Raw genomic sequence first — 12624 nt, 5'->3', positions numbered from 1 at the left:
GAAGAACCCCCAGCTGGACCCTGGCAACATGTTTCAATGGACTTCATTGTTGATTTACCCAATTCTGGAGGACATACAGCCATAATGGTTGTGGTGGATTCGTTCAGTAAGCTGGCTCACTTTGTCGCCTTGTCAGGCACACCCTCAGCCTCAACGACGGCTGAAAAGTTTCTACGTGAAGTGGTCCGACTACATGGTATACCATGCACCATTGTGTCGGATAGAGGAACCCAATTCACCTCTAAATTCTGGACTCTTCTTTGTAAACAATTACAAGTACAACGAGCCTTATCATCCGGATACCACCCAGAAAGCAATGGTCAAACAGAACGCCTCAATGCAACTCGAACAGTATCTTAGATGCTTTTGTAACCAGGTGCAAGACAACTGGTACCAACTCCTACCAGTTGCCGAATTTTCATATAATAACACCTTTCATTCAGCAATAGGCATGAGCCCATTCCACTGCACCTATGGGTACAACCCCAGACATTTACCCTTTCCTGAAATACTATCCACCAAGGTCCCTTCACTTGATCAGTTAATGGGCGTTTTGAAAGAAACGCATAAAAAGGCTCAAGAAATACTGGGACATTGTCGACAAAGTTACAAACGATGGGTCGACCCAAGAAGAAGACCCAACCCCACATGGCAGATTGGTACCAAGGTCTGGCTTTCAACCAAATTCCTACCCAGATGGGTTCATCCAGGAAAGTTTTCTCCCAGATACCTCGGTCCTTTCGCCATTACAGAATGCATCAATCCAGTGGCCTTCAAATTATCACTACCACAATCTTTACGGAGGATCCATCCAGTATTCCATTCATCTTTACTCAAGGAATACGTTCCAGATCCCTATAATAGGAGTTATAAGAAGAAGGTCCCTAGAACTTCTTTACCGCAAGAATACGAGGTATCCCGCATTCTGGATTCCAGGTACAAGCAGGGAACTGTCCAATACCTTATCCTATGGAAAGGATACCCCTGGTCCGAAAGATCCTGGGCACCGGCTAAGAATCTGAAGGCTCCTCGACTCCTGCGTCTCTTTCATAAATTGCACCCAAGGAAAACAGGTGTGCCGTTAAAAAGGGGTCATACTGTCACGATCCGGACTCCATGAAGACTGTGTGAGCATTGGAGAAGGAGATGAGCCACTCGCGATCATCGCAATGTCGGCGTAACGTTCTAGTGTTGCGGCTGACTTCGCGATGTGCGGGATGACGTATTTAAATATGCGTCAATCCTATCACTCGGCGTGTTGCAACCCTGCTCTTCCGGTTGGGTCTAAGCGCTGTTCGAGTGTTTTTGCCTGTGCTTTCCTCCGTTGTGTTTTCCTTTGCTGCCCCTCCGAAGCGTCTCCTACAGGGCTTGTTCCCCTTCTCCTTCTGTGACGCTTCTTTCTGTTTTTTCCGGCCGTTTTGGAGCCGCTTTCCCCGTTACCCGTGTTCCTTACCACTCCCAAGTTTTTCTTCTGTTTCTTCTTTAGTATCCGTCCCTCCCGGTCCTTCATTATTACCTTGCTGGATCCTCCTGTGCATCACCCTGCTATTTCCAGTGCATTCTGGGACTTGGAGTTTCCTCATTTCGAATTACACCATCTTGGAACAAAAGACCAACATCAGGGTTTTTTCAGCTGTGCTTTTTCCCTGAATTGGGGTGGTCTCCCTGGGACCCCCTACTGCCGACTTCTTGTCATTAGGCAGTGTGGCTTCCAGAGGAGCTCATCCTAAACCCAACAAAGAAAAGCCTGACGACTCTTGGCGTGAAAGAAGACAAATCCCCTCGGAAGATTCATCCTGCGACGAATCCACAGGTGAGGAGACGGAGGAGGAGGTGAATTCAGTGGGTGAATCTTTGTTTACTGTCAAACCTGAGACACTGGTCATGTTCCTGCCATCGGAATACACAGCGTATCCGGTTATGCCCATGCTAAAGCACTGCCCATGTTCCTGCCATCAGAATACACAGCGTATCCTGTTATGCCCATGCTAAAGCACTGGCCATGTTCCTGCCATCGGAATACACAGAGTATCCTGTTATGCCCATGCCCATACTAAAGCACTGGCCGTGATCCTGCCATCGGAATACACAGAGTATCCTGTTATGCCCATGCTAAAGCACTGGCCATGTTCCTGCCATCGGAATACACAGTGTATCTTGTGATGCCCATGCTAAAGCACTGGCCATGTTCCTGCCATCGGAATACACAGTGTATCCTGTTATGCCCATGCTAAAGCACTGGCCATGTTCCTGCCATCGGGATACACAGCGTATCCTGTTATGCCCATGCTAAAGCACTGGCCATGTTCCTGCCATCGGGATACACAGCATATCCTGTTATGGCCATGCTAAAGCACTGGCCATGTTCCTGCCATCGGGATACACAGCGTATCCGGTTATGCTAAAGCACTGGCCGTGTTCCTGCCATCTGAATACACAGCGTATCCTGTTATGCCCATGCTAAAGCACTGGCCATGTTCCTGCCATCGGAATACACAGTGTATCCGGTTATGCCTCTGCTCTGCAATGCAATGGACTGTGCGCTTCTACCAGGCAATGGTCAGTCTATTGTCTGCTCAACTCTTAGAAAACCCAAAGCCTCTCAAGGCCATGACAATGGCAGTTAGACGCTATACAAATGACACATAATATAATGTACATGCACAAGTCAAACTATATAGTCTCTTGGGATTGGTTCTTCAATGATATGTGGAGAGTGCTCAACCAAACCAGTGCTTACGGCTCTCCAACTAAACCTCTTTCTCCTGGTCTCTGCTCTACCCCCCCCTCAAGGTCACCACCCTTCCAATCACTACCTCCCCAAGCCCCAAGCCCTACCACCATTGCCCCTCCCACCCACCAACCCTCGCCCCCTCTGTGCCATAACACTTTCTAGCATGCTCTCACCTGGGTCGGAGAGTTTCAGATTGTTTTTCACGTGGAAGAAGTTTGCGACATTAAACTTGTCCAAGTTTGTTGGATCCTGAAAAGAAGAGTCAGCCAATTAATAATGTTCATATGTAAAAAAGACATTTCAATATGCTGTCCCCCCTCCGGCCCCCAGGGTGATGAGGCGGCTCACAGCCTACAGGGCAGCAAGGTTCATCAGTCTACTCTGCCCGAGTGCACCACAGCACGCGGGGAAGGCCAGGCTAGTGTGGGTTATACTCTGCAGGTCTCTATAGAATTGGGGGAGCCAAGAATTGTTCCACTAATGGCGATTTCTTACATTTTCAATCAGAATTCTCAAATAGTTTGTTGGCCATGTATACTGAATTACTGTTTCTTTGCTCGGTTTACAACATGGCTTTCATTGTATAAACAATTCTAAAGAACTACCCAATATCAGCCGCCTGCAACCAGGGATGGCCCGCATGACCCAGCACTGGCGACAGGCTGCTAGTGCGGCATCAGGTTGGGTGTCATTTCAGAGACACCTACTCTGATGCAAGGACTACTGCTCCGATGGAGTACAGGGATGAGGAGCGACTTAAGTGCCTACTCGGCGCCACCCTCCTACTACTAAACCTGCAGGGATCCCAATCGTAGGGATAAAACAGACTCATCCCAACAGGCAGATCTCCTTCACCTCTGAGGTACCATGGGCCAGGACAGGGAAGGCTATGTTCTTTAGAGAGTATAGGAGCTAGTACAGAAGCAGACCAACCAGCAATAGGACTGGTACTCAAATACAAGAATTTCCACATAAGATTCTATGAAAACAGAGTACTTGAATTAAACCAGAATACAAAACACACATACAAAATAGACATAAATATTTTCATTTTGTGTGCAAATTTGTTTTCTTAAGTTTCAATTTATGATCACCGGTAGCACATATGCTTCGTCCATGATAAGAAGACAATCTGAGGTACGTTTAATGGTCACCAAAGTAAAAACGTGGGACGAAACCAAAAGCAAAGCAACCGATAACCAAATATATCTTAGGAAACCAGTTAAACCAGTTTGCCTGATTCTGTCCTTAGCGCTTCAGTTTGGGAGGAGTGATCTTCTGGGGGAAACCTAGACAAGAAAGGGGGCAGCCCTGCCAAACGTATTCCATCACTCGTCTCTATCTTTTGGTATGCTATAGGTCATCCAGTATTTCTTGAAATGTTGCGGTCCCTCAAGTGTTGCTGGAGGGGTCTTCTTGGAATTCGGGGTGTGCCATCTGTCCCATGTAGGTCTCTCGTGTTGCTGGAGGGGTCTTCTTGGATTGTGGGGTGTGCCATTTGTTCCATGTATGAGGTTTGTAGGTCTCAGGTGTTACTGGAGGGTCTTCTTGGAATTGGGGGGTGTTTCCCCCTTGTTCCATGTATGAGGTTTGTAGGTCTCAGGTGTTGCTGGAGGGGTCTTCTTGGAATTCAGGGTGTGCCATTTGTTCCATTATGGGGTTTGTAGGTCTCAGGTGTTACTGGAGGGTCTTCTTGGAATTGGGGGGTGTTTCCCCCCTTGTTCCATGTATGAGGTTTGTAAGTCTCAGGTGTTGCTGGAGGGGTCTTCTTGGAATTCAGGGTGTGCCATTTGTTCCATGTATGGGGTTTGTAGGTCTCAGGTGTCATGAACCAATGGATGCGTCCTTTCTGGACTTTCTTGTCCCTGACCCATAGGGGCTTGCACTCAGCAGTACTCCCAACATGGCCGCCGAACGCGGAATACTCTTTACCAGTTTCTGCGCCGTACGCATTACGTTCTATAAAGCGGACACGCCCCCGCGGCCCTGCGCGTCTCAACGCTACCGCTTGCCATGGCTAGAATTGTGCTGCCGTAGTTCGCTTGTGTTTTCCTTTGATTCCTGGTTCCCGGTTCCCCTAAATTCCTCTTCCTTCATTCCCACTCCTTTTGTCCTCCTTGCATCCCGGATATCCATGCACTTGTCTTCCGTGTGCACTCTTCGCCGTTTCCTGGAATCCCTCAGACTTCCCGGGCATCTGAACGTTCCCAGGACTCGGAACGCTGAACGCACGCTGGAACCCGAGGACCTGCACACTGGGTTATACAAGAACCGAACTCTACGAAAGAAGACTCCATCGAAGAACTCCTACAAACAACAAAGACAGTTGAGAAGGGGAGAAACCTGTGACATCAGGTGTTGCTGGAGGGGTCTTCTTGGAATTCACGGTGTGCCATCTGTTCCATGTATGGGGTTTGTAGGTGTCTCAGGTGTTGCTGGAGGGGTCTTCCTGGAATTCGGGGTGTGCCATTTGTTCCATGTATGAGGTTTGTAGGTCTCAGGTGTTGCTCGAGGGGCTTCTTGGAATTCGGGGTGTACCATCTGTCCCATGTATGAGGTTTTTAGGCCTCCGGCATTGCTGGAGGGGTCTTTGTTAGGGAGAATTCTCATTCTATGGCTAATTTCCCCCACCTAGTGAGTCCCCCAGCAGCTTTGCTGGATTTCTGGAGTTTATTTTTTCCACTTTGTAAGAGTGTGAGCCTTTTTCCCACTCTTACATGTGTTTTGCCATGTGTGTTGTTACTGTTCGTGTGATAGTGGGCTCTGGAGGACACCACTCCATGAACCCCACTTTTCATGTGTGTTACACTGCACCTTTCGTTCAGTAACACAGGGTTGTCTATGAGACTTCCCCTCACTCCCCTGACTCCATTTTCTGGGGTGGACTACTGTCCCCCAGAAACAGGTAAAGTTGCCATGTACTTTATGTAGTCATTTAAAACTACAGACCCAGTACACCCCATCTTACATGAAGTACTGGAAAGGGTTAATTCCTATCCCTTTTTGTCCGTGCCTCTCAGCTTTGTTTTGCTCTTAACATTTAGACTTGGCTGGTGGCAGTGGTATCTACCCTAACTTTTCTACCGCGATTATATTATATAAACGTGGTATTGTTCCAGGCTATTAGAAGCCTCGAACATAAACCCGCTTGACCAAATACTCTTTCTTTTCGCTTCGGTTGGGTTTCTTCACCATTTCATTTTGTTAAAGTCCTTCTTGTGTTTTACTTTGCGCGGCAAACCAGGTTTGCCTTCTTTGTTTACCGTCTTTTGGCGGGCTTCTAAGAAGAAGCCCTCCTCTTGGCGCCTGGGTGTCTAGGTGGGCTGAATGTGAGGGAGGGGTATAGTCACCCCCTGCACAGGGTATCCTTGGAAACCCAAGTTGCACTTTGGCATGATTGGCTGAGGTGGTTTTCCGGGCCGGCCAACCCCCCTGCTGCGAGAGTGACAGCCAGGCTGTGTGAATGGGGGATTTTCGCATAAAAGGCAGGACTCTTGAGCTGGAAGTCAGAGTCGCCACTGGAACTGCAAGGAACCAAAGAGAAGCGGAGAAGAAGACGGCTGCTGCAACTACCGAGTCCAGGTGAAGCCTTGCTGTAGTCCTGAGCTATCTACCCTTCGACGACCACAGAAGATCCAGTCCGGAGTCTTCTTCCCTTGAGCCTGGTGGGATCAACCAGCTCATCTTCCACAGGCAGAGGATCCTCTTCTTGGTAGAAATCACTGCACTCTGCTGTAGTGGTCTGGATAGCCATCTGAAGAGCCTCTCCTGTTTTTAAGGAGCGCACCATTTATTCACTGTTGCTGATGGTGGCCTCATCCCTGGGTAGTGCAGCTCACTCCAGACAGCCTCCTTCTTGTCCCCACGACTGAAGCTCCAGGGACTGCGAGTCTGCAGTAAACTACCAGGAACAACTGCCGTGGCACCAGCTTCTTCAACGAATAGGGTACTGTGTCCAGCTTCGAGGAACTCGGGTGAACCCTTTTCTCCTCATCCAAGGCTTGCCCTTGTCTGCCTTCCCTCTTATAACTTTTGCTTCCTCTGTTGATAATATCCAAGTACTCCTGGCAACGTTGAATCTTGAACTGACTGTGATCCTCGACAACAGGAACACGGTTCCACTTGACATTGGCACAGGCCTATTGACTTTTATTTTCCTGTCAGCAAGTGTTCTCTGATTCTGTCTGCCTTGACAAAAGTATTGCCTATGATTTTTTGCCACCAACTCTCTTTTGTTAACTCAGGTGGCTAAGTGTGTTTTTACCCCGGTAACATTTCTTTCCGAAGATATGCGTATCTTTAGTAAGACCGAACTGTCATTACTGTCAAAAAGTGATCACATATGTTGTCCCGGTAACATCTTTTGTTCCACAACACTGGCCCGTCAAATCATAAGGTACTTACCTTGAGTTGTTCTGTACAAAGAGAATTGGTCGTGTGTAGTGTATTTTATGTGTGGTTTCAATTTAATAGAAGTGAAGTGTTTTACCAACAGATAATCTAGAAATAAATGTACTTATATTTTTCTACCTGAAACCTTGAGTCAGTGTTTGCTTGAGTCACAGTAATTGTGGTCCCTTTGTGTAATCTCCGCTACTGCTCATATACTCTGGAGATAAATCTGGCTGCTCTGCTACTGCTACCACTTTAACATAGTAGTACAGGCTTGTACCAAAGGTGAACTTGTATTACCACTTGTAGTCTTAATTGTGTGCAGTGGTCGCTAAGGGCACTGTACAGGATTCTGCCTAACAGTCTTCTTGGAATGTGGGGTGTTCCATGTATGGGGCTTGTAGGTCTTGGGTGTTGCTGGAGGGGTCTTCTTGGAATTCGGGTTGTGCCATCTGTCCAATGTATGGGGTTTGTAGGTCTCTCGGGTGTTGCTGGAGTGGTTTTCCTGGAATTCGGGGTGTGCCATTTGTTCCATGCAGATGCAGATGCAGATCAAGGTTCCTCTCCATTTCAGAGGTCTGCCTTAGGCCATCATCCTCTGACTGAGGCGATGGTGGGAGATCAAGAGTGAGGCTACATAAGGGGGCGTGGCCAGCGAGCACGGGATGAGGACGTGATTCCTCGGAGCTCCCGCGGCCGTCAGCCATATCCTGAAAATATCCTGCTATTTGGGCACCACAACGACCGAAATTGTATCCAGGCGCAGCGGAACCGTGGACGTTCGGGTCGCCACTCTACCGACCCGAAACACAGCATCAGTCGGGCGCAATTGGTCCGAGAAGTCCGAAACGCCGACAACGGACAAAATGGCCGGCGGACTAGGAGGAGACGCGTAATACAGCGCCAACGGCAGGAAGCAGACACCCTGCCGGGAGCAGCCGCGCAAGATTACAGCGGAGAGCGGAGAGGAGAGCCGAGCCCCTGGACTCCTGCCGGGCGGAACGGATCGCACAAGCGGGAGTTGCCTGCGATTGGAAGGATGGGCGGTCCCCGCTGCTAGCGGCCACATCCTGCCGTGTGCTTCGGGCACATACGAATCCAGGTCCGACCCCCGCGACTCCCGCGGAAGCGTTTGGCCGCCAAACGGCAGGCAAGGACGAAACGCCAACTGAGAAAGGCAGACACCCGGCCCAGCTGGAGAGCGAAGGAGAGACACAAGCCCGTAGAACCCGGCCGGACGGGCGGAATCAGTTGCCCGCGGATGAGAAGGTAGGACCCTGCTGCTACCGGCCACATCCTGACGTGTGCTTTCGGGCGCACGGGAATCCGACCCCCCCGCGGGAGCGCTGTCTCACCGGGAGTAGGCCTGATCCCACAAAACCCCCCCCCCCCTGCGTGACAGTGCCTGAGCGGATCCGGGAGAAGGGAGAAAGCCGTTGGAAGTCTGGGGCCCTGGGGACCAGATTTGAGAGAACAACGCACTAAAACAACGCGGTGTCCATCAATAAACACTATATGGGCAGCGATTGGAGTCCCTGCATATCTGCGAATTGACCTTTCAGCAGCGCCATAACTAGAGGCCAACAATCAAGCACACAGCGCGGCAATAGAGGAGTAGGGTCCTGGCGGAGACACTACAAGGAACACACAAAGGAAAGGGGGTACAGAAGGGGGAGAATAGGAGGGCAATCCCCAGGTGAGCGAACCAACCCGCCCAACAACCGCTGGGCGCCAACATATCCTACCAGCTCCGGAACGGGGTGCAGCACCCACCCGCCCTACAAACCGTCTTAAGGAACATACGCCACAAAACCTTATAAACAGTGCGTGAGTGGGGCCGACCTCCTGCGGCCCACTATATACCTTCAGAAATGGGTAAAGATAAAGCAAGAGGCATGACAACACAGAGCAAAATAGAGCAGTACACGACCCCCGCCCAAGCCCTCCCGCCGGAGCAACCCAATACTAGCGCCACACCAGAAACAGAGGAGAACATTTCGCTGAAGGATGTCATGAACGCTATAGCCAGCTCGAGAACCTCCATGGAAAAGAAGATGGATGGCATCAGTGCAGATGTGTCGTTATTACGCCACGACCTCCAAAAACTCACAGCCCGTACCGGTGAAGCTGAAGGTCGAATATCTGAAACAGAGGACAATTTAAGAACAATGAACCAGCAAATGTCAGGAGCACTAGCCCGTCTAAAAGCATTGGAAGAAAGAGTGGAAGAGGGGGAGGGCAGGGCAAGAAGAAACAACATTCGGATCCTAGGTCTGCCGGAAAAAGCGGAAGGTGCAAGCATGGAACTGTTCTTAGAGCAATGGCTTGCAGACATCTTTGCCCCCAAGACCTTGTCGAACTTCTTCTCAATTGAACGGGCCCACCGAATGCCAACAGGCAGGCAAATCCCAGGTGCCCCACCTCGCACAGTGATTGCGAAACTTCTAAATTATAGAGACCGAGATGCAATACTCCAAATGGCCAGGACCAAGGGCACCATAACGTTCAACGGCTCCAAGATAGGTTTCTTCCCGGATTTCACTAGAGAAGTGCAAAGAGCCAGACAATCCTTTGGCCCTCTTAAAAAACGTCTCCAGACCCTTAACGTAAAATACGGACTCTTATTCCCGGCACAGCTGAAAATATACTTTAATGGAACAACTGTGCACTTCACGGACCCAGCTGAAGCATGGAACTGGGCAGCAGGACACCTAGAGGGTGATTGGAGGCCAGACAGAAGACAAGATAATGGTAGGAATCGCCCGAGACGAGACAGGATACCTCCTGAACTTCCGCAGCATCAACCCCAGGCGCAGCCAAACAGGGACAATGACTGAAGTGAAAAATAAGGTACCCGCTTGTAGTTACGCTTTGAGTCCCGGCGCCATGCTATTAGCCCATGTTAACAGCGAATCAAATGTGAACCCGATGTCTGTATAACTGGCGGCCCGGACCACGCAACCCCCACGGCCGGAACAAGGCAATTTAAGATTAAGTAGTGTTATACCACTTGAGGAACAGTTCTAGGTTGATGAGTTGACTGTCCCTTGGCAGTCGGTTGTATTTGTATGTTTGGGCGACAGGTACTTCAAGTTGGGGTGGAGTATGGGGTGGGCGATGAAAGGGAAAGTTTTAATGTTGCTTTGTCAGTTTGGATCCATGGCATGTCCAACCACAGACCTAAAAACAACCCTCTGCACATTACACCCTGCTGTACTAAGTATTGGGACCACATTCCCCCGAGGGGAGGAAGCTCTCCCGACACAAGCATCCTGCGTGCCCTCTAACGGGAAGTTCTAGATGACACACCCACAAATACACCCACCCCCACCAGATCGCCCCAGGTCCCTCAAGCTGCTCAGTTGGAATGTGAACGGAATGGGATCTGGGATTAAAAGACGCCTGATTAAACAATTGCTAAATAGGTACTCTCCCGACTTGGCCCTTCTATCAGAGACGCACCTAGCGGGAACACACTGCACCCTTTTCCAGAGAACAAATTACAGAACCGCATTCCATGCAGGGTACACGATGGGATCCAGGGGCACCCTTATTCTTATACACAAGAGGCTCCCGTTCTCCCCACAGGTTGTGGAACTGGACCCACGGGGTCGCTATGTACTCATCCTAGGCTCACTCTGGGGTGAAACACTGGCCATTGTGTCAATATATTCCCCACCCGGACTGGGCCAGGGACTCTTGGAGGATGTCACCACTCTCCTGGGGAAACACCAACCAGACCGATGGGTCCTGGGGGGAGACTTTAATGATGTTATGTGCAACTCAACGGACCGTACCCATCTTAGAGGGCGTAGTCCGGATGTTCCCACGAAACTCTCCAACTTTGTGTCCGCTCTAGGCCTCCGAGATGTGTGGCGCGAGTTGCACCCCCAAGATAGAGGCTACTCGTTCCACTCTGGAGCCCACGGCTCCCTCTCTAGACTTGATTACCTCCTGGTCCCGAACACAGACCTACACAGGGCAATATCCGCAGAATACCTCCCTCGTGGAATCTCGGACCACTCCCCCCTATTAATTGAAATACGAATGCACTCGGTAACCCCCCCAAGGACGTGGAGGCTAAACAGCTACCACCTTGGCTTCCCAGAATTGGTAGACCGCCTTACGGAGGTGTCTGATGAATACTTTGACATAAATATACCAGCAATGGATGACCCGGTGGTGGTGTGGGAGGCTTATAAAACAGTGCTGCGTGGGGAAATCATCTCCTGGGTAGCAAACAAAAAGCGGGAGAGACTCCAGAAAATAGTAGAGGCGGAGGCCGAAATGGCCCAGGCCGAAAGCACGCATATTCTTGACCCTACCCCGCAGACCCAAAGGTCCCTCAAGCTAACCACAGAAACTCTTAGAAATGTCATGCTAGATAATGCCAAACAGGCCCACTGGGACACCAGAGCGAGGATATACGAGTTGGGGGACAAGGCGGGCAAACTGCTGGCCTGGTTGGAGAGGAGGGAGGAGGGGAGACGTCATGTCGGGGAGATTGTTGCCCCAAGTGGTGTGGAGTGCCAGACGGATGCGGAAATAGCAGAGGCATTTGCCCAGTTCTACGCGGAACTCTACCAAGCCCCGATAACACCGTTCGACCCGACCCTACTAGATGAAATTACACTTCCAGCACTGACACCACAACAAAGGGAAGAGCTAGACTCGGATCTCTCTGAATCCGAAATAGCCGAAGCCCTAGCCCAACTCCAAACAGGGAAAACACCGGGCCCTAATGGTTTCCCGGCCGAGACCTGGCAAAAACTAGGGGGGAATAAAATGGCGACCCCCCTTTACAGGATGTTTCTTGGTGCCCGCGACCAAGGCACCCTCCCACCGGATCTGTGTAAAGCCACCATTGTGGTCATTCCTAAACCCGATAAACCCCCGGAACAGTGCGCCTCTTATCGGCCTATCTCGTTAATTAACAGCGAGGCCAAAGTTCTTGCTAAGCTCCTTGCCAACCGGCTGCAATCAGTGATCCATACCCTGATCCACCCGGATCAATGTGGCTTCATGCCACACAAATCAACACGTATGAACCTGCGTCGGCTCCATCTGGCACTGGAGCGGGCCCCGATTATTGACACCCCTCTCGCCCTACTGGCAGTAGATTTCGAGAAGGCCTTCGACTCGGCTAGGTGGGACTGCCTTTGGGAGGTCATGAGGCGTATGGGGTTCGGAGACAGCTTCTTGAACTGGGTGAAACTCCTCTACACTAATACCCGAGCGGAGGTCAGAGTGAATGGTTGGCCGTCCCGGTCCTTCTCGTTGGGAAAGGGCACGAGACAGGGATGTCCCCTTTCTCCCCTTCTCTTTGCCCTGGCGATTGAACCTCTGGCCCTCTGGCTTCGACAAGACGCTGCATGGACGGGGTTCAGATGGCCTGAAGGTCATGAAGACCGGGTCTCCTTGTACGCAGATGACCTCCTGATCTACCTGGGAGACCCGGCTCGGTCCTGCCCCAAGGTGACGCAGATGCTTGCCCGCTT

The 12624-nt window shown here is 50.6% G+C and overlaps 1 protein-coding gene across 1 annotated transcript in view; it reads right to left on the bottom strand.

Moving 5' to 3' along the window:
• PPIL2 (peptidylprolyl isomerase like 2) overlaps positions 1-12624 on the bottom strand; it is a 737332-nt gene that overhangs the window by 306623 nt on the left and 418085 nt on the right. The window contains exon 9 of the mRNA XM_069620060.1: positions 2908-2983. Within this exon, the coding sequence (XP_069476161.1) occupies positions 2908-2983 (76 nt within the window). The remainder of the gene's footprint in view (positions 1-2907; positions 2984-12624) is intronic.

Source organism: Ambystoma mexicanum, chromosome 10, assembly GCF_040938575.1.
Source record: "Ambystoma mexicanum isolate Mex_15411 chromosome 10, UKY_AmexF1_1, whole genome shotgun sequence".
In the NCBI taxonomy this organism is placed as follows: domain Eukaryota; kingdom Metazoa; phylum Chordata; class Amphibia; order Caudata; family Ambystomatidae; genus Ambystoma; species Ambystoma mexicanum.
The sequence above is the reverse complement of the archived record's forward strand: the minus strand, read 5'-3'. Positions and strand labels throughout refer to the sequence as shown.